Raw genomic sequence first — 24,749 nt, 5'->3', positions numbered from 1 at the left:
GGAAAGTGACTAACAAAGAAGTCCTTTTCATGAGAAGTTTGAATACCCTAAGTTACAAAAACAGGAATATTTATTAATACTTGTATTTAAATAGTATCCACCAATATTTTAATTGTTTTTATCTAATTCGCAGGAAGTAAGTTATATTGAAGCCTTGTATGACTATAATATATTTATCAATATTTATTTATAATGGCCTGGAAAAGTTTATTATAATGTGCTTATATTTTGGATTTAAATATGTTTTAATTTAATGCTTACAATTGTTATTAAAAAATATATTTTTTTTTTATCATTTTAGTAATTTAAATAATATAAGATATTTTGGTAAATAATATAAGATATTTTGGGTATTTCTCTAGCTTTATAATAAATTAATTAAGAGTAATTTTAAGAACGTAAATTCAATTAAATCGCTTGAAAATTCTCAAAATAAGGATTGTGCCATGCTATTAAAAAAAATTAAATAGCTGTAGTATATTGTTTTGTAATTTAAAATTTAAATCTTATATTATAAGATATTTCAAATTTGAATTGCTAAAAGAAATGTCTCGTGCTAAAGGTTCTAGCTTGGCAATAGGCAGGCATATCTATGCAGACAAATAGTAGGAACATTAAATATCATGCACTGTGTTTTGGCGCGTACGTGTGTTTGTTACATACATAACTATGTATGCATGTATAGTATGTGACTTAAAAACTAACACAAGGGTAAACTTACAACGTCTTTTCATTGAGAGCCAGCCAGCTAAAACGTTCCAACTCGTTGGTTTAAAAAAGAGTTGCATACTCGCACGTGTGTTGATAAATATATGAACATATATACATAGGTACATATATACATACATACAGGTATATATAGGTTGGTACATTTTGTTTACATACCCACACACCTACGAGTATTTATCACCTGTACATCTGCATACATAGATACATTTGTATATATGTAATTACATAGATCCTGCTTTTTTTGTACAATAATATGCACAGTTTACATATCCGTATGTCTTATTAGACATTAATATCTTCCGATTTCAACAATTTGGTATTTTATCTGCATACACTTACATATGCTTGCAGTAAAAATTAACTTCTCTATGAATGTAAAAGTAATGAAGAGAAAGAACAAGGTGGCAAGTTTAATCGGCTTATCGTTATATTCAAGCTTGAAATATTCCATTCTACTCGTATTTATAATTATGTCTTTTTAAAAAACAGTAAACGGACAGTAATGCATTAAGTTTACCTGACCATACACATCATTTTATAACTTGTTTTTATTCGTGTTTATACTTATTTGTCATAGGACAAAAATTAAGGAACTATTCAAATAAATAGTTAATTTTAATGATAATAAATAATTGATTGTTGTAATTTAAAGGCTATTAGAACTCGCCGGAGCTTTGCATAGAGCTGTTCCAGTTGATTCATTTATAAATATTTACAATTTAAAAAAAAAAAAAATATTTACAATTTAGACCGCAATTTGCTTCGGTAGTGAAAGGGCACAAGCACGATTCTCTTGAATATCTTTGCAGCACAAAATTGAAAGTTTTCTTCTCATTTCCTTATTCATATACTATACGTACAGCATAAAAAACGTAAAATGTAATTATGTAAATTAAAATTAAAAGAAAAATAACAGTAATAAAAACAAAGGGGAAAAATGAAATTAAAATAAAACAAAATAAGGGTGTACAAGTGCAAATTTCTATAGTAACATTGTGTTTATGAGTATTTATGCAGTACAGAGTAGCAGCAACAACAACAACTGCAAGCAGCGTATGGGCAGCGTAAACACATAAGGCAAAATTTTGCGTCTTTAACTCTTATAGTCTCTGAGATTCAGGTGGTCATACGGACAGACAGACATAGATCGACTCGTCTTGTCATGCTGATAAAGAATATACATATGTATATGTACATTGCGAGGTCTGCCACGCCTCCTTTTGCCTGTTACATTTCGCACACCGCACGGCACACCTTATATACTCCGGTACATCATTCTGTGTGTCAGTCCGTATGAACAACTGGATGTCAGAGACTTTAAGAGCTAGTGACACCAAATTTTTCACATTTTGTGTATACGCTGTACCAGTTTGTTTTATTTTTATTTATGCCCCCGATATTCCGTAACGCCATTGGTATACACAGAAGCTATACGACCTAGGGACACTACATTTTAGTCAAAATCAGAACACCCGACTGTAGTTTTTCCGCTTGTTTTTAAATAATTTGAAGTCATCTAAATTTAATGTGGAAATTACAAAAAAAAAAAGTATTCGCAGTTCTTATACCAGGTACCTAAATGATGGCACGACTAAATTTTTCAAAACTAATTGGTGAAATAACTCTAGAAATTAAATAAACAAAATAACAAAATTTGTAACTTTTATTATAAGTTTTTTTTTAGTAATGCAAGTCAGTGAAATAATTATAGAAATTAAATAAATATATTTGTGAAAAAGCTGCCGCCCTTCTCTGCGATTCTCATACCAAGTACCTAAGTAATGACATTTGTAACAATTAATTTGTTTTTTTTTTAATTAATCAGTGAAATAATTGTGGAAATTAAATAAATGTATTTATGACAAAATTACCGCCCTTCTTCACGGTGCTCATACCAAGTACCTAAGTAATGGCATTTGTAACAATTAATTTGTTTTTTTTTTTAATTAATCAGTGAAATAATTGTGGAAATTAAATAAATGTATTTATGACAAAATTACCGCCCTTCTTCACGGTGCTCATACCAAGTACCTAAGTAATGGCATTTGTAACAATTAATTTGTTTTTTTTTTTTATTAATCAGTGAAATAATTGTGGAAATTAAATAAATGTATTTATGACAAAATTACCGCCCTTCTCCACGGTGCTCATACCAAGTACCTAAGTAATGGCATTTGTAACAATTAATTTGTTTTTTTTTTTTTAATTAATCAGTGAAATAATTGTGGAAATTAAATAAATGTATTTATGACAAAATTACCGCCCTTCTCCACGGTGCTCATACCAAGTACCTAAGTAATGGCATTTGTAACAATTAATTTGTTTTTTTTTTTTTTAAATTAATCAGTGAAATAATTGTGGAAATTAAATAAATGTATTTATGACAAAATTACCGCCCTCCTCCGCGATTTTCATACCAATTACCTAAGTGATGGCACTTCGAACATTTTTTTTTTTGGGATTAGAATATTGTGTTGAGATTTGGCAAACACATTCAGGTTATGTATCCATTTCATCATGATAGGCCCATTTTTACATAATTTACAGCCACAAAAGTGATTTCTGCCCGGAGCTGTTGTCGCTGCTGCAGTGGCTCAACTCTGTGTTGTCATATGCTCCCACATAGACACAATCACTAACCATACAACATATAGATGCGTCATTTCATACAACGAAAACGTCCCATCGAAATTGTTAGCGACAGCTCCCATAGCTGTTCGGGTATTTGCCGAATGGGAGCTGTCGCACTTCGGCTATGAGCCGACTGGGAGCTGTCGCATTCGTGCTCTCTGTGAGCGAATTTCATTTCATTCGCAGAGAGGCAGTCTACAGAGACGGTCGGTTCACGCCGCTTATGCTCTTTGTATGTGTGCGTGCACATATATACATGTATATGTTTATATGTATTTGTGCATTTGGTCTTTTGCTGTTTGCGAGCAGCAGCTTCAATTTCGTTTTCAGATTTTACCTGCTACATGGGCATCAGAATTTCATACACTGTTGCCATATTTCTGTCGCATTGTATTTTGGGATGCGTATGCAAGTGAAGTTTGTCAGTAGTGTATGGGTTTCTCATAACGCCTATAAAAGCACACATACATACAATTACATACATATTTATGTGTGCAAATGTTGTGTTCATATGCAGACCTTGACATTGTCATGACCTGCCTCAACTTATATTTATGCACAAGCAATTTTATTGATAGACTATTTCTTATTTTTGTTTAATTACAAAATATTTGGTAAAAATGTCAGTTGGCATTTAAATCAAATTAATTCAAAAATATTAGTTTAAAAATATATTATTTTATTTATGTTCTTGGTAAAAATGTCGGTTGGCAAATTAGCCGATATTTAATATGAAAATAAGTACATTTAAGGGTCGCAAAATGTGGTAAAATTTGTAAAACAAGTGTAATTAAATAAATAAAAATACATACATATATGTTTATATGTATGTACATCTTTTGATAATTTAATATATATTGTTTTTTTTTTTAATTCGCCGCTCAAATTTGTTACCGATCTAATGTTGTATATGAACAAACATATTACATATTAATATGCAAGTCAAACAAAAATAAGAAATAGTCTATCAATATATATGCAGACCTTGACATTGTCATGACCTGCCTCAACTTATATTTATGCACAAGCAATTTTATTGATAGACTATTTCTTATTTTTGTTTAATTACAAAATATTTGGTAAAAATGTCAGTTGGCATTTAAATCAAATTAATTCAAAAATATTAGTTTAAAAATATATTATTTTATTTATGTTCTTGGTAAAAATGTCGGTTGGCAAATTAGCCGATATTTAATATGAAAATAAGTACATTTAAGGGTCGCAAAATGTGGTAAAATTTGTAAAACAAGTGTAATTAAATAAATAAAAATACATACATATATGTTTATATGTATGTACATCTTTTGATAATTTAATATATATTGTTTTTTTTTTTAATTCGCCGCTCAAATTTGTTACCGATCTAATGTTGTATATGAACAAACATATTACATATTAATATGCAAGTCAAACAAAAATAAGAAATAGTCTATCAATAAAATTGCTTGTGCATAAATATAAGTTGAGGCAGGTCATGACAATGTCAAGGTCTGCATATGAACACAACATTTGCACACATAAATATGTATGTAATTGTATGTATGTGTGCTTTTATAGGCGTTATGAGAAACCCATACACTACTGACAAACTTCACTTGCATACGCATCCCAAAATACAATGCGACAGAAATATGGCAACAGTGTATGAAATTCTGATGCCCATGTAGCAGGTAAAATCTGAAAACGAAATTGAAGCTGCTGCTCGCAAACAGCAAAAGACCAAATGCACAAATACATATAAACATATACATGTATATATGTGCACGCACACATACAAAGAGCATAAGCGGCGTGAACCGACCGTCTCTGTAGACTGCCTCTCTGCGAATGAAATGAAATTCGCTCACAGAGAGCACGAATGCGACAGCTCCCAGTCGGCTCATAGCCGAAGTGCGACAGCTCCCATTCGGCAAATACCCGAACAGCTATGGGAGCTGTCGCTAACAATTTCGATGGGACGTTTTCGTTGTATGAAATGACGCATCTATATGTTGTATGGTTAGTGACACAATTCTTATGTAAAAGTGCAGTTATATACGCTCTACTATTCAAGTCGAGACACCCGACTTTTGAGTAGCCACTTGTTATATATGTTCATATATAGAACATAAATCAATCAAATAAACCGATTGTCCGGAGTAAGGGACATATTTTGCCGCCCATAACTATGAAAAAAAAACGTCGTTGTTAAAAAAGCAAGGTGAAGGGCATATGGCTTTGTTCAACATGAACTTAGCTGATTCATATAAAACATGATATTTAACATACATAGGGGGAGTGTGATGATTGGGATAAACCAATTTAGGGAATAAAACTGCTATTGTGTAATTTCTGTAGCTTCAATGCAGAGTTATTTATTGATATGTTCTACTTGTATCAAGAAGTGCATTGGAACAGCTCTTCAAATAAGCCTTATGCAATTTGTTAACAAACTCTTTGTCGTTTTGTATTAAATAAGTGAAGGCTTGAACGAATTGTGCTGAGTTCAAGGTGTGTGACTCTGACTGCTGCCGGGAGTGCGTTCCTGTTTCCAATTTAGCATTCGGCGCATCAAACATGGTTGGTGGCATCAGCGCTGGCCTGGCGTCACCACTGGACTGTTCACCGACAAGCAGTCTCCTAAGGCACTGCTCAGCTTCATCAGCCGCAAATAAGGATGAATTCGAGTCTACGAAACTTTGGCCAATTTTTGGCTTTCCCAGCAACAACGCGTTTGCAGAATTAACATTGATTGCAGATGCCGATGCCTGTTGGAATGGAGACAAACGGCACTCAGAGGATCCAGCCAAATCGACTTCTCTAGCACTGGCTTGGCTATGTCCCTCGCTGGGCGTAGCTACGCGTTGTTGCTTCTCCAACTGATCCACCGAAAGAGGCTGTTGCACCCTATTGAAAAACGCATCCGCTGTTGCCTGTTTTGCCGATTCAAAAAACTTCAATACGTTGCATGGTGTTGCATTCTCAAGCTGGGCCGAATTTTGTTGTGGTATGTTTAGCTTTGCATTATACTCTTGCTGTGCCTTGCTAAGCATATTAAATATGCTGGCATTTTCCGGTTTCGACTGCGACAGCAAATTGTTTGCGGACGCAGCTGGAGCATGTGGTCCATTACTTTCTTTGTTTTGCAGTAAGCTATTTACTAGGTTACTGATCCTGTCGCACTCCTCACTATTGTAGAACCAAAAGCCGCGAATTCGCGAGCGCTCGTTGCGGTACAGAAGAAACGGAGGCTGCGATTGTAGCTCCAGGCTTCCAGTAATTGGCTCTACAAATGATGTCGTGTTTAGGCGATTGTTTATAAATATGCTATGGAAAGGCTCGGCATTTCGATGGTAAATGAAAAATGCTCCTTCGACATCAGTCTTCTCCCACTCGTTCTGCTGCGAATTAAACGTGTAAAAGGCTACATGAGATGACGAGTCCACTATCTCCTTCGCGTAAGGATCAATTTTCTTAATGGCCGATAAGTTCATTCGAGTTATGCTTTCATCCGCCATATTAGCAACAATAATTGTTTGCGAGCGATTGTATCACAAAAAAGAAACTTGTCTTGGTAAAAATTGACGCACTATATTGATACATATATAGACAGCTGACTCCAAGGCTTTTTATCGATATGATTATCGGACCCCTAAAAGTCCCGATACAATATCCGATTATCAATCTGGCCATATTAGACGCTTTCAGCTCATCACAATTATTGGCGCGAACCCTCACGCTTGCCGTCCGGGAGTTTTTGCATTCGTTTTCAACATGCAAAAGTCCATAACGTAAATAAAATTGCAACTGCTTACCTACAACAGCACTTAGTCAGTGTCTTTCTCTAATTCACAGGTCATTTTTTAAGCCTAAGTGTGATGTTCCGGAAAAACAGAAGCAGGGCAAAGAAAAGTAAAAAATTAACACGCCATACGTACACATGTACGTATGTATATTTAGCTTACAAAAATAACTGGGTTTTGGGTTTCAGGAGTAAGACTGAGGACACTACTATTGAAAACAAACTGCCCTTGAGCACGCCCCATGCCACAATCTGCAAAGCTGAAAGCAAAGAAGTCAAAGATGTAAAAACCGAAGATGAAGAAAATGAGCCGATGCCAATGCAGTTGCCGTTGAAAGAAACGGGAACAGCGGAGCCGACTCGGAAAACAACTATTGGTCTTATTTCCACAGACTCTAAGTTTCCAGATGGAGCAGATATCTATGACCCTTCGAGTGAGATGTACCACCCTCTGAACGACGCCTATTGGAAGGCCAAGGGCGTGTAAGTAAAATAAAGAATTTTTTATTAATTTGGATAACTATATGGACGCACTTTTCATTTAAGAACACCCTATTTGGCACTTGCGCGCACATTTCAAGTCATTGAGGAGACAAAGGGACGCTTAAAGATGATCGACACTTTAAGCAACTTTTTCTGTTCGGTAATGCTAGTTAGTCCGGTCGATTTGTTGCCTTGCGTATATCTAAGTATTAACCAATTAGCACCCGCCTATGAAGGTCTAGAGCTTGGTGTTGCCGAAACTACTCTTATGAAAGCAATTTGTAAGGCAACTGGACGCAATTTGGCACACATCAAATCTCAAACTCATATCACTGGCGACCTCGGTATAGTGGCGGAGCAATCCCGAATGTCTCAGCGCATGATGTTCCAGCCGGCACAATTAACTGTCCGTGGCGTTTATAGCAAACTTAAGGAAATAGCTGGAATATCGGGGCAATCTAAGATTACACATATCTATGATGTATTTGTGGCCTGTCGCTTATCAGAGGCGCGATTTTTCATCCGATCTCTACTAGGCAAATTGCGTATTGGCATCGCTGAACTGAGTCTTTTGACCGCACTAGCTATCGCGCTTGTCAAACGAAATCGTCTTTCTGATTGCAAGACTAACAAAGTTTGTGACATATACAAGGACGAAATAGCAAACACAACGTTGTTGCTTAAAACTACCTTTTGGTAAGTATTCTTGCAACAATAAAAAATATATTTAAAACAATTTATATTCAATTTTTTTTGTAGTCAGTGTCCCAACTACGACATAATTATTCCAGCTATTTTGAAGTATAACATTGAAGATTTGCACAAACATTGCCCTATGCATCCGGGAATGCCACTTAAGCCAATGCTCGCGCAGCCTACAAAAGGTGTGCATGAAGTTCTGGAACGTTTTAGCGGCATGCACATCACCTGCGAGTGGAAATATGATGGCGAGAGAGCCCAAATCCATTTAAACGACAAAGGTGAAATCAGTATTTTTTCGCGCAACTCTGAGAACAACACGGAAAAATATCCAGATCTTATAGCAAGAAGCAAGAACGTTTTGAAAACTGCTGTGCAGTCGTACATTTTAGACAGTGAAATAGTCGCTTGGGATGTGGAGCGGAAGCAAATTCTGCCATTCCAAGTGCTGAGCACACGAAAGCGAAAAAACGTCGATATTGAAGAAATTAAGGTTCAAGTATGCGTTTATATATTCGACCTTCTTTATATCAATGGGGCAGCTCTAGTTACAAAGCCTCTTTCCGAGCGTCGAAAATTGTTGTTGGAAAACTTTCAAGAAGTCGAGGGGGAATGGCGGTTTGCTACAGCCCTCGACACCAATGATATGGATGAGGTGCAACAATTTTTGGAAGAATCTATCAAAGGCAAGCACGAAACTTTTAATATTAAAGAACCAAACTAAATGGAAGTGTTTATATGTATATTTTAGGTAACTGCGAGGGACTGATGGTAAAAACATTAGATACTGAAGCCACATATGAAATAGCAAAGAGATCGCGTAATTGGTTAAAGTTAAAGAAAGATTACTTATCAAACGTTGGCGATTCGTTAGATCTTGTTGTCATCGGGGGATATAAGGGCAAGGGTCGGCGAACTGGAGCGTACGGTGGCTTTTTGTTGGCTTGTTATGATACAGATAACGAAGAATACCAGAGCATCTGTAAAATTGGCACAGGTATTTAAACAGAAAATCTTGTTAAATATGAAACTGAATTCACCCAATACTTTAAGGTTTTACTGATGATGATTTGAAAGCTCACTCTGAATTTTTGAGCAAGCATGTAATCAGCGGCCCGAAATCGTACTTCAGGTACGACTCCAGCGTGGAGCCCGACGTATGGTTTGAGCCTGTACAAGTGTGGGAAGTGAAATGCGCGGACCTCTCGCTAAGTCCAGTGCACAGAGCGGCAATTGGCATCGTGGACAGCGAGCGTGGAATTTCGCTGCGCTTCCCTCGATTTATACGCATTCGTGAGGATAAGAGCGCCGAAAATGCTACTGATGCCACTCAAGTGGCACACATGTATCAGTCGCAGGACCAAGTCAAAAACAATCAAAAAATGAGCGATCCAATGGACATTGAAAACGATTTTTACTGAAATGTATATACACCACAAAACCATTTAATTTCCCTTTATATTGAATTAAAGGTAGGCTAAATTATTAAATTCAAATCATTTTTCGTAAGTTCATAAAAACATATATGTAGAAAGCGGTAATTTACTCAACAATAGATTTATTTTTGGCTCACATAAATACAAACAATGGATTGTTTTAAGAAATACTGAATAACCAGTAATTTAATACATAAATATGTACATGTACACACTATGTACATTCTTACTTTTTGGAAAGTACTACAATTAAGTCTATTAACCAGTAAAATGATTGATGAAGATCGCCTTCACATAAGTAGGGTGCTTTTGTCCAGGATTCAACTCTAAATCCACAGTTTTCCAGTAATTCTAAAAACTGTGTAGCTTCTTCTTCGAACGACACTTGTGGTCCGTTGTTCCGATTGTTACTTTCTAATAAAGGGCGTAAAGGCAAATGCGAAGTATTGGTTTCTACGTAATGCATATATGGAAGCACTAGAGCAACTACTGCTCGACCCCTGGGAGCCAAGGTATTGTGTATGTCTTCCAATAGCTGAAACGGATCGAAACATCGATCGAGTACATTCAGACATAATATTAACTCGACGTTTTGTAGGCCACGTATTTCGTTGATAACGTTGAAATTCAGCTTTTTCAAACGGTCTCGCATTGTCCAACTGGCTTCTGTGGCAAACACTTGAATGCAAGCGTTACTAAGCTTGGCCACAGTATTGGCAATGCGAATGGAGATCTGCCCATCACCAGCCCCGATATCCAATAGAGTTACCTAAAAACAAATGGTTTTTGTTGCTGTTGTTCATGAAAAATTTGTTGTATACCGTATCCGATTCACTTCCCGCTGGAAAACCCCCAGCATGGAGTAGTTTGTAAAATTGTTCCTCTGATAAAATAAACATGGATCCACGTTTTAAGAAGCCGTTGATATCTGTCTGTGTCATAAAAAACTGTAGAACAGACCTCGCTAACGCATGCCACAAGTGCATCCATATGTTTGCCGACAACATTTTCGCCCGTTCTAACCATCTCACCGTGGTTTTATCCGGCTGCTCAAGTGCAACGAATTTCGACTGAAATTTTGCAGGTATGGATTCTGTATCCAGCGAGTACCACTGCAATATTTATACATATAAATAATTATATAGTTAAAATCCGTATCTTTCATCAATAAAAATCAATTAACATCATATAGCTTGGAAGGATAAAAAATGCCATTTAAGCTGATTCAAATCATAAAATTGATCCAGCGCCCATGGGGAGTCACAATTGGAATTTTATAAGTTGAATACATTTAAGTTTGAACCCATGGGTCCTCAGCCCCGTAACCTAAATACACATACGGACTTGCGTTTATATGTACATATTAACATACCTTCCGCGTGTCAATGTTATCCAAAAAATTATCATTGTGAAACTTATCATGTATGACTCGTGCTAAAGTACCGCGAGGGCGATACATGGCCATTTTTAATTGAATTAATTCTGCACCATTGGATGCTAGGAAATATATGCGTTAATATGCAATATGTAAACAATTCAGACTTAACTTTGAGATAACGATAGCTAAAAATATCGAATGATAACGATTGCAAGTAAGACCATAATTTGAATGCGACAAAATACCGTAGAAAACAGAATGCGAAGGAAAATATCGATATACAAAAATAGAGAAAATAACACCACTACATTTCGGAAAAGAAGCACGGCCAAACATTTTCGTTGCATCAAAAGCTAACTCTTAAAATGAGCGTAAGCAATGTGGAAGAAAAGGTCCCCGCTGTGGTAACTGAAGAACTTCCATTCTTTGCCGAAAGCTACCCTGGAAAATGCTGTTGTCTCTGCGGTCTCGGCGAAAGAAGTGGTCTCGGCCAAGGCAATATGCTGCAGTTGCAGTTAAATGTGCACGAAGGCTTTGACTTTAACAGCTTACGCAAGGACTCAAATGAGTCTAAACGTGACGGTAGTTCAACGGATCAGAGCCCACAGCGCAAGCTTAAGTCTAGTTTGAAACAAAAAGCGTTAAGCACAGGAGAAAGCAACTATGAATTGGACAAAATTGGATATTGTGATGTTTTCGATGTTTCTGTGTTTATTGATGATGGTTGCGTTTACGTTCACCGGATGTGTTTAATGTGGGCGCTCCGAAAATCTCAAGTTACGTCCGAAGCTGACTTTATGCATTTTGTTTCAAATTTGATTGAATTCTTAGAACAAAAATGTACCTTCTGTGGCCAATACGGTGCGTCCGTTGCATGCAAGATGAAATGCCACCAGGCCCACCATTGGCCTTGTGCCGCAGCTGCTGGATGCCTGCTTATCATGGAGAGCTTCACAGTTTTTTGCACCGAGCATTTAAGTCAAGTGCCATTGATATGTAAGGGGAGCGGTAACAGATTGATTTGAAGCTCACAATTTCTAAATATCACCGATAAATTTACCAACAGGCAATGACAATAACGTTGAGTGTTTAACATGTTCCTCCTTGGGAGATCTCTCCAAACTGATCATGTGTTGCACATGCGGAGACCATTTCCATACCACATGTATTGGTCTGGCTAACTTACCAGGTATTGCAACAAAATACAAGTAATCATAGAGTTAATTGAAAATAAATGCATACTTACATAGATACTCGGTCCGGATGGAATTGCGCGCGCTGCACCAAATGTCAAATTTGTAGGCAACAAGACGCATCAGAAGTAGGCAGATTTGTGAAATGTGAGCAGTGCCAGAAAATGTATCATACGACGTGCTTGCGACCCGTTTTACTATCTATTCCAAAATATGGCTGGAAATGCAATGTAAGTTTGTTTGTTGTTTGTTTAATGTCCTTATTTATGTTTTCCCTCAGCGATGTCGAGTTTGCACAGATTGTGGAGCCAGAACCCCTGGAGGAGGTAGTTCCTCTCGTTGGCACAGCCATTACACAATTTGCGATTCATGCTATCAGCAAAGAAACAAAGGTTTTTCTTGTCCGATATGTCAAAAGGCGTATAGAGCAGCTGCTTATAAGGAAATGGTGAAATGCAACTTCTGTCACAAGTAAGAACGCAATTGCAAATTTGTATGTGACTGTAACTAATTCTTTTTTTTCTTCTAATATATGTGAACAGGTTTGTGCATAGCACATGCGATGAAGAAGCTGATTTGGCTGCATATCACAAAAAGAAGGAAAATAATCCAGACTACGATTACGTTTGTCCCAGTTGTAAAACCAATCCATCTATCGAATCCCATCTATGTGCTGGTGGTGATTCATCATTAGGTGAATCACAAACATCCGAGATTCCGAATATAAAAGTCGCTGAAATAGATCCTTTGGATGGAAAACCAAGCAACGAAATGTCTAGTGAGGAAGTGCAAAAGCAGCAAAACAACAGAAAAAAAGTTTGTCTCGGTAATGCACGTGGCAAGGGAGCTAAATTTATGCTACATCGCATGGGAGTTATGTCACAGTTGGGAAAAAAACGAAGTACGCGTGGAAAAGGGCGGCAACTGGTGCTTTCAAACAACTCAAGCGATCGCTACTCCAATCGTACTATGGATTCAGATTTCACAAGTGATAAAAAAATGTTACTTTGCTCTGCCCGTGATAAGTTTATACTCACTCAGGATATTTGCGTTATGTGCGGCTCATTAGGCATTGAGAGTGACGCCCATTTAATTACTTGCGCCCAATGCGGGCAATGCTATCATCCATATTGTGCTGGTGTGAAACCCTCAAAAGGAATGCTACAGAAGGGCTGGCGCTGTCTTGATTGCACTGTCTGTGAAGGGTGCGGAAAGAAGAACGATGAGGCACGATTGCTGCTGTGCGATGAATGCGATATTTCCTATCATATATATTGTGTAAATCCGCCTCTGGACACTGTGCCACATGGTAACTGGAAGTGCTCCTATTGTACTATTTGCCAAAAGTGTGGTCGAAATCTTTCCCAAAAAGGTGAATGTACCGATGCCAATACAGCTGAATGTCCATCCTGCATCAGTCAATCATTCTGCGCTGTTTGCGGAAAAGCCTACAACAATGGCGATACGATTATTCAATGTGAACAATGCCAGCATTGGTCTCATTTTTCGTGCGATTCCGCTAACATACATCTCACTATTAATTACTATGAAGAAAATGAATATAAATGCATGAAATGCCGCTGTCTTGGAAAGTCGCAACTACCGAGTATGGAAGAAAAGAGCCGAAATGAAGAACCAAGTGCTTCACAAAAGCAATTAACACTGCCTGCTCAGGAAGGGAAAAATTCAAGCGGAAACGACCGACACGATCTATTGGCAAATAATTTAATAGAGAGTGCTGAAGCTATTCATTGGATAGATGGTGTATGTTTAAGTGAAAATGGACTTAACATGATCAAGTCCCTGTCAACGGAGATTAAACGTAAAAGAAAAGTGCGACAGGCCGTCGGAAATGCAAACCGGGATCCGTTACTCGATTCTACATTACCTGATGAGGCACCATGCGATAAATACAAAGACGGAATGATTTGGGATGGAACCGAAACTGTGTTGCCCGAAGGCTTTACTATTTCCACAAACGAAGAAGGGGTAAATATTTTACGCAAGAAACGGCAACGAAATCTTCAGAAATTGGGTATTGGCGGCTTTTCCGTTCGCAACCGAACGCTCAAGAGGGACAATGATGAAGCAGCTGACCAATTAAATCCAGTTTTAGCTATGGATAAAAAGAAAAAAACAATACGTAAAAAGCAGAAAAACAAACTCATAGAAGCCTATCCAGCTTACCTACAAGAAGCCTTCTTTGGAAAGCCCTTGCTGGAAGGTGCGGATGTCATGACTTACGAGTCAGATTCTTCAGATGGAATTGATGCAACAATGAAAACATATTTTACTCGTTTCGAAGAAAAAAAACCAGAAGAAGATGCAGCTCATGCCTCTAAGGAGCCGGCAAAGTTTTTAAAGAAAGCTAGAGCTGAAAAAGACATTCCAGAAAATAAAAATATGTTCTCCGATCAATTGCCTACGGTATCGCAACAGAAGGGAAATAATGGCATTGGGCCTACAATGTTTGGTAAGTTGGTAATTATAGAGAAGTTTTTTCTGATGCAATGCATATTTTTAAATCCTGTACCCAAACGGTAGACTAGTTTTGGACGAATGTATGTACATATGCCAGGGTGACAAGCCGAATCGATATAGCCATGACCGTTTGTCCATCAGTATGTATGAACCCAACGATCTCAGAAAGTATAAGAGCTAGAATAACAAAACTTGGTATCCAGATTCTTCTAACTTCGAGAGTTTGTGTGTTTTTTATTTATCTGATGCACCCACTGCCCCGGTATTAGTGATTTTCCATAACTCCCGTAATTCTTGGAATTTTTAAAATTGGAAATTACATCCCGGTCGTGATTATGTGTTCGTATGCCAAGTTTTATCATAATAGGTCAATTATTAAGAAAGTTATAGCCATAAATATAATCTCTACCCAAGCTCCGCCTGCAGGTTTTTTTGTGGTTCCTGCTTTGATTTATTTCTGCACTGCATACACGCATATAAACAGGCATAGACACGATTCTGATGTAAATGTATGCTGTCGAAACTGTACATAAACATACATACATATGTCTCCACTTATGTATGTATGCATTAAATATTTTTTTTATTAAATTATTTATTAATTTAATTTGAAAATTAAAAAACATTTTTTTTTTCACTTTGGAGCTTACTCGACTTTCTTGTTATTATTAAAATGTTATTTCTTACTAAATATTTATAACAAATTTTTTGGCGCTTGAATTAATTAAAGTCAAATGTGACTGCCAAAAAATAAATCGTTCACAGTGTTGTTAGCGACTGAAAGTGGCTATATTTAATGTCCTGTTAGAATTGTTGCTGTTTTTTTTACAGTTATACCAAATAAGGTGTTGAGAAATTAATTTGCAGATTTGTAACCACTTTTTTTGAAAGCTTTTAGAAAAATGAGTGGCACAAAGGAACGTGCCAGTATAGACTTGAGGAAATTAATTATTAATTACCATTTGGATGGTTTATCCCAAAGGGACATTTCCGAAAAAGTTAAAAGACCTCGCTCAACCATTCAAACTATAATTAACAAATATAAAAACGCCAATTGTAGGTAAACGGTATAATATATTAGACAATTTTCAATGCATTCAAATATACATGGTGGATTGCAGGAATATATACATTCCGTTAATTATATATTTCCTCTTCAAAATATAACCCAAAGTTGATTTCCGTCCCAGGTGGACGATTTAAAATGTTGACCTGTGTATATTCATTCTCTTTATAAAAATGGTGGTAGGCAACATTGTAATTTTATTACAATGAGGTACAAAGACTTAAGACAGTCTGAAGGAACAACAACGTATAGCACATACATATATACACATGTGAATTGTTTCAAGATTTGATTGATTTTGATCGCTTTTCCTATTACAGATGCAATTTCATCAGAAACTCCACATATTGGATCTGCAACTAATCGAAACGTTTTAGATAACTTGGTATGTTAAAATTAATTAGTAAAATTAGTACAAATATAATATATATAATTGTCTAATATAGGCATCAAACAAATTCCTGGATGGCACAAACCCTACATCTAACTTTATGGTCAATGATAATATAGATAAGGCGCTTGGGTACGTATTATTTTGTTACAGATTGTGTTAAAATAATAATTGTCTAATATTTTGTTATTAGGGAACAAACTGTTGTCATGATGGATAATTTTAATATGCCTCCCCAAATGCCGCAGGAAGCAAAGTTTGCTCATAGCCAACTATTTGTATCAGACGCTACAATGGCTGCAAACTCGTCACAACTGCATTATCAACAGGATCAAGTGAATATGCAACATAAGTTAAGTCCACAAGTTGTGTCAACACACGTTAATATGCATAACGAAAAAAAGAACGACGAAGACAATAGAGTTGTAGAGCCCGTCCCAGAAGCAATGAATGTTGGAACGCAGAAGACGGCAGAAAAAATGCGCAAAGATGAGGGTAATAAGAACATTAAAAATAAAAAATTTTCTTGGTGGTTGGTAACATTGTACTGCTTTTACAGATCTTGGTCTTATGGCCACCATTTCGGCTGTACTTTATGCTAATACTGAGCATGCAAATTTGAAAGAAATGTATCCAAACTGGAATGATCGGTGCAAGCAGATTTTAAAAAAATGGCGCTCCTTATGCAATGAGAAGAAGGCACCATTTTTACAAAAAGCTAAAGATAATCGATCGGCTCTTAGGCAGCGACGGGAGCAGAATAAAATAAGTTTACCGCCTAAACCTCAAAAGCAGGAAGACGTGGGAAACGCTTGGAAACAACATCAAATTAAAATAAAGGAGGAGCAATCAAATATGTTTGTTAACTACGGTAAGTGTGCCTACCAAACTTAAAATTATATAATAATAAATATGTATTCTGCAGGTGGCATTCCATATGATCCTGCTTGCTACAGCGGCCCGGCGGCTACACATCCTACAAGCCATGTGGGTGCATCGGTTGGCGAAAAATTCGTGGTTCAATCCTCAGTCCAAAGGACAACAATAAATGCTGCTAGAGCGTCCCCTTTGAAAATTACGACTACCGAAAATATTGTGGAATCGAACCAGGCCTATGGATCAGCAGAAATTGGTGATAAGAAGCTTAGAAACTTGCTCCAAAAGCCCAATACTGAGCCGATGTTATTGGGACCGAACTCAGAACTGTTCATGTCAAATGACGTCTTAAGACTTGGATTGATATCAAATCCATCATTAAACCAAAATAATCCCATGCTAAGCACAAGTGGAGCGCCCCAACCGTCGGAGCTGAGACAGAATATACCCGAATTGGAACAGGATGTCAAAATTCAGCCAGATCTGAAAATAACAGAGTCGCAAGAAGGCATCTCCGCCTCGGTTGAGTTGGAGAATGTTGGATTTGGTGACATATTGGGTGGATTGGGCGAAGGTGATGATGATGACTTGCTTAAATCACTAACTTCGGAAATTGGCGATGATTTTAATATACTCGAATATGGCGACCCCGAACTAGACGTCAATGTTCTAAACACTCTGGATTTTGAAGAAAATGAAAAAAGCTCTGCATAAGAAGTTTAAACCAACCATTTTTTTAATCATTGCATACTTAATTTAGACATTATTCTTTGATATAATGCTTAAATCCTTTTTTGATAAATTGTATGGATAATGTAAGCTTGTCGGTACGAAGATGTTTCCAATTACTTGCCTAAAAGTATAAAAGAGAAAACACATTTTTAATATACAATAATTATGATATAAAATAACCAATTGTGCACTACTACCTTATTAAATTATAACTTGTACAAAGGGTATAAAATACATTTCCCTTTGAATAAAGATTGTTATAAATTTAGTATAAAACAATTCCATTTGTTTCTAAAAATTCATCTTTAGACTTATCGAAGGAAAATTGTAATACAGATTTATTAAATTTTAGAAGCAGCCAAAAAATAATCAACCTTTGGAAAGATCTATATACATATAAAAAATAATTTTATTTGCTTACTTGTTAAAGTTATCTTCATATCCCACAGTGTAGTCATTTGGTATTACCGCTGCTGGTTTAAATGACATGCACTCAGCTGGCGGAGATTTTAGTGCGTAAAATGGATAATCAAAAGTATTTATATAAATATCTACACAAAGGCCATGACTTCCTAAATGCAATTGACTGGCCAACGAAGGTTGACTGAGGCCACAACTTCCCAACATCACGTTCCGATGGCAAGAAAAAATAAATGTGCCCTTATCGCGACTCGAATGAAAGCATTGGACAAATTTTGCAGCTCTCGAGTGATCGTGAGCAATGGGATCAAAGCCAGGACCAGCCATATCGCAAGCTGAAAGAATTAAAATCCATTATATATTTTATACCCTGTATAATCACCGATATTGTGAATTTACTGTCTATATTTCGAAAAAGGTATTTAGGTCTCAGAGCACGACCAACTGCGGACGCCAATTGACCACCAAAACTAAACCCAAACATATAGCCACGGTTAGGGTCAAAGCCGGATGCTATCAGGGAATGTATAATTGAGACCATTGCATTCAAAATGTTGTCAAAGTTTGCCAAAAGTTGCAGATAGGAAGAACTGGCAAAAATGCTGTAATCAATGCAAACAACGCATCCTCCGCGATAAAAATTTAGACCTGTAAATGTTAATTATTTCTATAAAACATACTAATTTAGAGCTATAGTCAGATAGGCAAATAATTTGAAGACATGATTATTTTGGTTTCTTAACTAATGATGAACAAGAATCTGAAACATACATATGTATGTACATATGTATGCAAAATGCTTGCCTATCTGACCGTATCAAAACTATATTACGATCAATGAGTGCAAGCGCCCAACTGTCAGCACAGCTTTGAATCCATCCATGAAGTATAATGGCAAACTTATCATCAGGTGAGCATCCAGAATTTTGCAATATATTTCCATTATATGACGCTTTTATTTCCGCAGTCCTTGTGTTATTTCTGGAAATTGTAAGAACTCGTAGTGAAGCTGCGTAGTTTAATTCTAAATAACATTGTATGTATGGGTCCCTACTCGTATTATAACGTATAGAGTTGAATCCTCCTACTCACATCGATGGTTATAGCTTCATTTGCAATACATATATTACATATATATTATAATGGACTTGACACGAGTTCCCCATACTCGAATAATTACGTGTTCTGAAAGAACTCTAGGGCGTACATCGGAAAATTAATAAAGCTGATCATTCTCGGACTTTAAGTACATGTATGCGCTGTTATGTTATTCTAACTCTTATACTTCCTAAGATCCTTATAAACAATGAAATAAATTACAAATTCAAAATAGTGCAGATCCAAAAATCACCTATACAATAATAAAACCATGGTGATAATCTGTTCCAACACAACTCTCATGGCTTAGCTTAATGATTGCCTGCATATTCACCTTTACACATGTACATATTATACATACATATGTATGACCATATGACTACATATTTGTGTAAATGGATAATTCAAACAATTTTTATACCCTGTACCCAAAGGGTACAAGGGTATATTAGTTTTGTGCGAGTGCACATGGAACACACAGAAGGAGGCTTGGTAGACCCCACAAAGTATATATGTATATTCTTGATCAGCATGACAAGCCGAGTCGATATAGCCATGTCCGTCTGTCTGTCTGTATGAACGCAAGGATCTCCGAAAGTATAAGAGCTAGAATAACCAAACTTGGTATACAGATTCTCCTGAGACCGAGAAAGGACGAGTTTGTTCATTTTTTCTGATCCACCCCCCCACTCCCCCCCTATTAACGATTTTCTATAACTCCCGTAATTCTTGGAATTTTGAACTAAAAATTGTAGTCACATTAGGTTAGTAATTATATATCCGTATACCAAGTTTCATTATGATAGAATGATCGGAAAGAAAGTTATAGCCATATAACCAGGCCCAATGCACACATACATACATATGTACAAGTACACAAACACGCATAAGGCACGATTCTGATGTAAATGTAAATGTTTGTATGCATGCATGGAATATTTTATATTTAATTTAGTTAATTAATTAAATTAATTTAGTTAATTAATTAAATTAATTAATTAATTTAATTAAATTAATTTAATTACTTTTTTGTGGGGTGGTACAGGGTATTTAAGAGTTGAGCCTGCTCGACTTTAGCATTCCTTTCTTGTTTATATATCTTTTAAATAAAAATCATTAAATTCTTACTAACTTACTTGTAAAACTTCAAGACCATAGTCTTAGTAACGTCTTGTTTAATGGATCTGTGCCGAAAAACTTAAGGAATCAATTCCTTATATGAAGATTTTATGATATATTAATTAAGTTCCTACCCATAGTATCATTCCTTGTACCAAACGGTTCTGAACTTAAAAATTTTTGTTTAATGCTAAACTTTGAATGAACCTCATGAAGTAAAATAAACCAAATGCTTATAACCAAGGTCAAGAAAATTCGTTCTTTGATTCTAAGATATTCCATTTGTTAATTATTAGCTTAGTTCAACACAAACTTAAACGAAATAGTGCGGGTAATGTTCAACCTCTGCTTGACTCAACCTGTTCTGGGAAAAAATTTCTCTTCTTCGATAAACAAAAGGCAAAGCAGCATCTTTGTAGTTGACGGAGAAAAAGTAAAATGGCGTGTATTTTAAACAGCTTTGGGCGACTATTAAATACCCTTTACTTAAAATAACCTGTTCTGGGAAAAAATTTCTCTTCGATAAACAAAACGCAAAGCAGCATCTTTGTAGTTGACGGAGAAAAAATAAAATGGCGTTTTATAAACAGCGTTGGGCGACTATTAAATACCCTTTACCTAAAATATATTTTTTATTGCGTCAAATTCAATATTTCATCGCGTTCGAATTAATAATTGTTGACCTTGCAGACTTCGAGATACATTTTTAAAATCCCAGCAGGCAAATGCTCGCAAATGATATAGCATGCGCGTTTGGAACGGAGTTTCAAACGGACATATCGCTCGCAAATGGATTCGAAAATCATAGCAATATGATTTATATGCCGTTCAGTTTGAAGCAGAGAAAGTAACATTTATGATAGTCTCATGAAATAGGTTTGCGAACATTTTGCGAGCCTTTTATGATCAGTATACTTGTATACTATAGTATGAACATATATGTACATATCTATACAGAAATATCGCCAAGTAAATTTGTATGGCATTGGTTGTGGAAATACGCCAGACTATTAAAAAAAAACCTGTTCCATCTGCCCGGGTAGCTGTTCGCAAATATTGCATCCTGCCACCCTTATGCATCACAACAAAATATTTATAAACGCAAGTGTGATATCTGTAAATGATTTGCTAACAAAAAGGATAAAATCTGATGGAATACTGTGTTTTTTAAATGAATGCTTTATATTTATATTCTATACAATTTGCTTTCTACAAATTGTCTTTTATATAATTTGAATCCACCAAAAATATATTTCAAATTAAATTTGAATTATATACACAATATCGGTACAACATTAGTTGTGCTTTTAAAATCGATATTTTACTGGTTAGGACAATCATTGGGATTCTGCTTTTTCTTGTTGCCAACGTGTTTTACTTGGCCCTCGTTTGCGTCGTCATATTCAGAGTCGTCTTCTTCATTTTCATCATACTCCTGCATAGATAAAAACAATTAAAATTTTTGTTTGTTTGTATATTACTTTTGTAAATACCTCCTCATCTTCGTCATCCTCATCGTCGACGATGTCACCGGTGTAATAGAGTATAGCTTTCGGAATAATTCTAGCGCGCAAGAAATGTCCTATTTCGAAATCTGTTGCTAAAATCTAAAAACAAGGTATTATTTGCAAGTTTGAAATATTTTATGAATTATGCTTACTTGTTGAGATTCCTCATCAACCTCTTCTTTTTTATCAGTTGGAATCTCCGGAGGGTTGAAGAAATTAAAGAAAGAGTCTGTTGGAACTTGCTTGACGATGGTGCGCACAGCGCCGCGTTCCTTATGCTTCTGTTTCTTTCTAATAGTCTTGACAGTCAAGTTCATTTTTTTCTCCCAATTGATAACGCAACCCTTTAGAATGAACCAAAAACAATTTTATGACATGGCAAATGGTAGAACACAAATATATTACCTTGCATTTGTAAATTTCAGGCCCTTCAAAAGCAAAAGGGTCATCTGGATCGACGGTCGCCTTTAAGAAGTACTGCTTTGTAAGAACTGGGTTCGAAAAATATTCATTTTTATCAAAATGGAACTCCAGAAAATACGAATGCTGCGAAAGGATATTACATTCTTAATTTGCATTTTGGACATACTTTTTAAGAACCACATACTTCATCATCATATTTTATTGTTATGTCGGTCAGCTTCCGCAAAACTGGTTCATCATGATCCTGCACCATTTCTGATAAAATAACCGTATTACGAAACACTGTTAACCAGAAATCCGGTATGCCCTTGGCGTCTTGGGGAATATTATTTTTGATATTTTTGAGAGCTTCAGTAATATCTTCCGCAGCTTCCCCTTCGGCAGTCACAGAGGGAACATCAGCAGGTTCCTTCCATTTGGGCTCTTCTTTTGGTGGATCCACAGCGCCAGTAATTATTTCGGTACGCTTAGTGAACAAAGGTATGTATTTTTGTTGATAAGCTTTCTCCAGATTGTAGACTTCATTAAAAAACTTGGCCTCTATTTCCAAGTGTTCCAACTGCAAGTTTTTCAGTGCTACAATCCTATTCTGCACATTTTCCGGCAATTTCCTTATCATTTCTTGCAAGAATTGTCGCCGCACTACCGACGTCATGTATGCTGGTCTACAAATACACTTAAGGAATTATAATTTGTTCTAAAAACATATTGAATCGGTCCTACTCACAGGGCATGACAGTCGGAAGTGGATTTTTCATCTTCAAGTTCATTGCAAGACTCTGTGTCGATATTACCTTCTGGTGGAGCGTCCATTGTTTAATGAATTCCGAGTCCTAGTCCTACAACATAATATGTTTTGTATTTAAAAACTAGCTTTAAATATAAAATTATATAGAATCACTAATACTTCGGCGAAATTTTTAGACCTATGCATATTTGTACATATGTATGTACACACACACATTTATTGTATAGACCTCTTCCTACTTTGGCACATGCAATTTGCACGCTACGAAAATTTTTTATAACACTTCTCAAATAAGTGCTTGTTTTTTTTTAAATATTTATTAAGCTTGTATGTATTGCTAAAGTAAGACGCCACAAAAGCACTCACTTGCATAGCACGCCAGCCGCTCATACATGCGTATTAAAAACGCAAACGCACAAAAACACGTGCTCGCAAGAGTCGCAATTTAAGATGTTTTATTATTTTGTCAGCTATTAACAGCTATATACTTATAAATGTGAAGTTTCATTTGGAAAGTTATGTACTTCGCGTTACAGATAAAATTAAAAATAACAATACATATTTCCTTACCTTTTAAATCGCAAAACGGCACCCTCTTTCCACAAGTAAAGCACGCAGCAACGACGCCGAACAGAAAGAATAATTGGGATTGAAATTCGTTGGAATTTTAACGAAGCATAGGGTAACGCATGTTTAAAAATAGTGTTTGAAAATGGCGCGAATAGGTGTAGCCCAACAAACACCTTATAGAAATAAAAAATGTATCGATTCTTCATTGCTATGTGTATTTTAGCTTGTTTATTTTCAGTTTATGATGAACAGATAATTATAAAGTCAGAATAACCGCACTAATCAAAACAACTAATTGCAGGGGCGGCCCTAGGGAGTTTTGTATTATTTGGAAAACTCCTCCAAATGTTGGTGGTATTCCTGTTAAGGGTAATCACACGAAAGCGTTTGCAAACTAATTTATGTAATTAAAAAAATAAAATTAAAATCAGCATTTGCTATATGGTCGTGCTATGCTACAAAATCAATTAAAAATCTAAATTACATCTGAGAATTAACTTCACAGGAATAATATTTTAGATTATATTCTTCATACATTTTCTGAGAGAGAAGTTTTCTAACAATCGAAAATAACTTGTGTCGATACATAATAATGATCCCGTCTGTGGTCTGTATTAATGGAGCTAGCATGACCGAAAAATTAAAAGAGTTGCTTTAATTTCTAGCGTTGTAGCAGAAAGTGTGTTCCTAGGGAGATTTCAAGTTACTTTGTTTCAGCGATAAATTATCTGCTCTTGCTTATGCCGATTACATTATGTACATATGTGCATTTTATATCGAAACTGTCCCCAATATTTACAGTGCTTCATAAGTATTCAAAGGAACCAATTTTATACTTTGAGGGATTTGTTAAACTAATTATAAATTTTAATATACAACAATGAATTAGAGCAGACTTTTTGCTTTATAACAATTTATAACATATAAATATATCCATATAAAAATTATTAGCTTAATTTCAGTTTCTTAAGATTATATGTATGAACA

General features: G+C 35.9%; 6 protein-coding genes across 8 annotated transcripts; 2 read left to right on the top strand and 4 right to left on the bottom strand.

Moving 5' to 3' along the window:
* Positions 1-5,685: 5,685 nt before the first annotated feature.
* Positions 5,686-6,908, bottom strand: LOC115631865. The gene has a single exon (XM_030528716.1). It carries the CDS (start codon positions 6,855-6,857, stop codon positions 5,715-5,717), a length of 1,143 nt encoding a protein of 380 aa, XP_030384576.1. The 5' UTR covers positions 6,858-6,908; the 3' UTR covers positions 5,686-5,714.
* Positions 6,909-7,073: 165 nt separating this feature from the next.
* Positions 7,074-9,907, top strand: LOC115622900 (DNA ligase 1). The gene is made up of 7 exons (XM_030517023.1): positions 7,074-7,130; positions 7,195-7,251; positions 7,331-7,624; positions 7,688-8,320; positions 8,384-9,009; positions 9,075-9,320; positions 9,377-9,907. Exons 1-7 carry the CDS (start codon positions 7,114-7,116, stop codon positions 9,742-9,744), a joined length of 2,241 nt encoding a protein of 746 aa, XP_030372883.1. The 5' UTR covers positions 7,074-7,113; the 3' UTR covers positions 9,745-9,907.
* LOC115622909 (methyltransferase-like protein 9) lies at positions 9,881-11,285 on the bottom strand. The gene is made up of 3 exons (XM_030517035.1): positions 11,132-11,285; positions 10,581-10,871; positions 9,881-10,528 (listed from the first exon to the last, which is right to left on the bottom strand). The coding sequence occupies exons 1-3, from the start codon at positions 11,222-11,224 to the stop codon at positions 9,986-9,988; spliced, it is 927 nt and encodes a 308-aa protein (XP_030372895.1). The 5' UTR covers positions 11,225-11,285; the 3' UTR covers positions 9,881-9,985.
* A 187-nt stretch (positions 11,286-11,472) lies between these two features.
* Positions 11,473-18,069, top strand: LOC115633726 (histone-lysine N-methyltransferase 2C). Of its 3 annotated transcripts, XM_030531193.1 has the most exons (10): positions 11,473-12,133; positions 12,204-12,326; positions 12,388-12,560; positions 12,611-12,801; positions 12,873-14,803; positions 16,198-16,262; positions 16,324-16,400; positions 16,462-16,763; positions 16,828-17,139; positions 17,194-18,069. In XM_030531193.1, the coding sequence occupies exons 1-10, from the start codon at positions 11,503-11,505 to the stop codon at positions 17,856-17,858; spliced, it is 4,470 nt and encodes a 1,489-aa protein (XP_030387053.1). In that variant the 5' UTR covers positions 11,473-11,502; the 3' UTR covers positions 17,859-18,069. The 3 variants fall into 3 exon arrangements, with proteins under 3 accessions (XP_030387053.1, XP_030387054.1, XP_030387055.1); XM_030531194.1 differs by lacking the exons at positions 11,473-12,133; positions 12,204-12,326 and having other exon boundaries at positions 12,545-12,560; positions 12,630-12,801; XM_030531195.1 differs by lacking the exons at positions 11,473-12,133; positions 12,204-12,326; positions 12,388-12,560; positions 12,611-12,801; positions 12,873-14,803 and adding an exon at positions 15,773-15,871.
* On the bottom strand, positions 17,901-20,550 carry LOC115631395. The gene is made up of 5 exons (XM_030528155.1): positions 20,531-20,550; positions 19,129-19,277; positions 18,696-18,944; positions 18,298-18,631; positions 17,901-17,997 (listed from the first exon to the last, which is right to left on the bottom strand). Exons 1-5 carry the CDS (start codon positions 20,548-20,550, stop codon positions 17,901-17,903), a joined length of 849 nt encoding a protein of 282 aa, XP_030384015.1.
* Positions 20,551-21,729: 1,179 nt separating this feature from the next.
* LOC115625066 (nucleosome assembly protein 1-like 1-B) lies at positions 21,730-23,883 on the bottom strand. The gene is made up of 7 exons (XM_030519952.1): positions 23,763-23,883; positions 23,172-23,283; positions 22,629-23,109; positions 22,427-22,567; positions 22,174-22,365; positions 22,007-22,120; positions 21,730-21,948 (listed from the first exon to the last, which is right to left on the bottom strand). The coding sequence occupies exons 2-7, from the start codon at positions 23,255-23,257 to the stop codon at positions 21,835-21,837; spliced, it is 1,128 nt and encodes a 375-aa protein (XP_030375812.1). The 5' UTR covers positions 23,258-23,283; positions 23,763-23,883; the 3' UTR covers positions 21,730-21,834.
* Between the last annotated feature and the right edge of the window lie 866 nt (positions 23,884-24,749).

Source organism: Scaptodrosophila lebanonensis, unplaced genomic scaffold (genome assembly GCF_003285725.1).
Source record: "Scaptodrosophila lebanonensis strain 11010-0011.00,11010-0021.00 unplaced genomic scaffold, SlebRS2 tig00000001-arrow-pilon, whole genome shotgun sequence".
NCBI classification, from domain to species: Eukaryota; Metazoa; Arthropoda; class Insecta; order Diptera; family Drosophilidae; genus Scaptodrosophila; species Scaptodrosophila lebanonensis.
The sequence above is the reverse complement of the archived record's forward strand: the minus strand, read 5'-3'. Positions and strand labels throughout refer to the sequence as shown.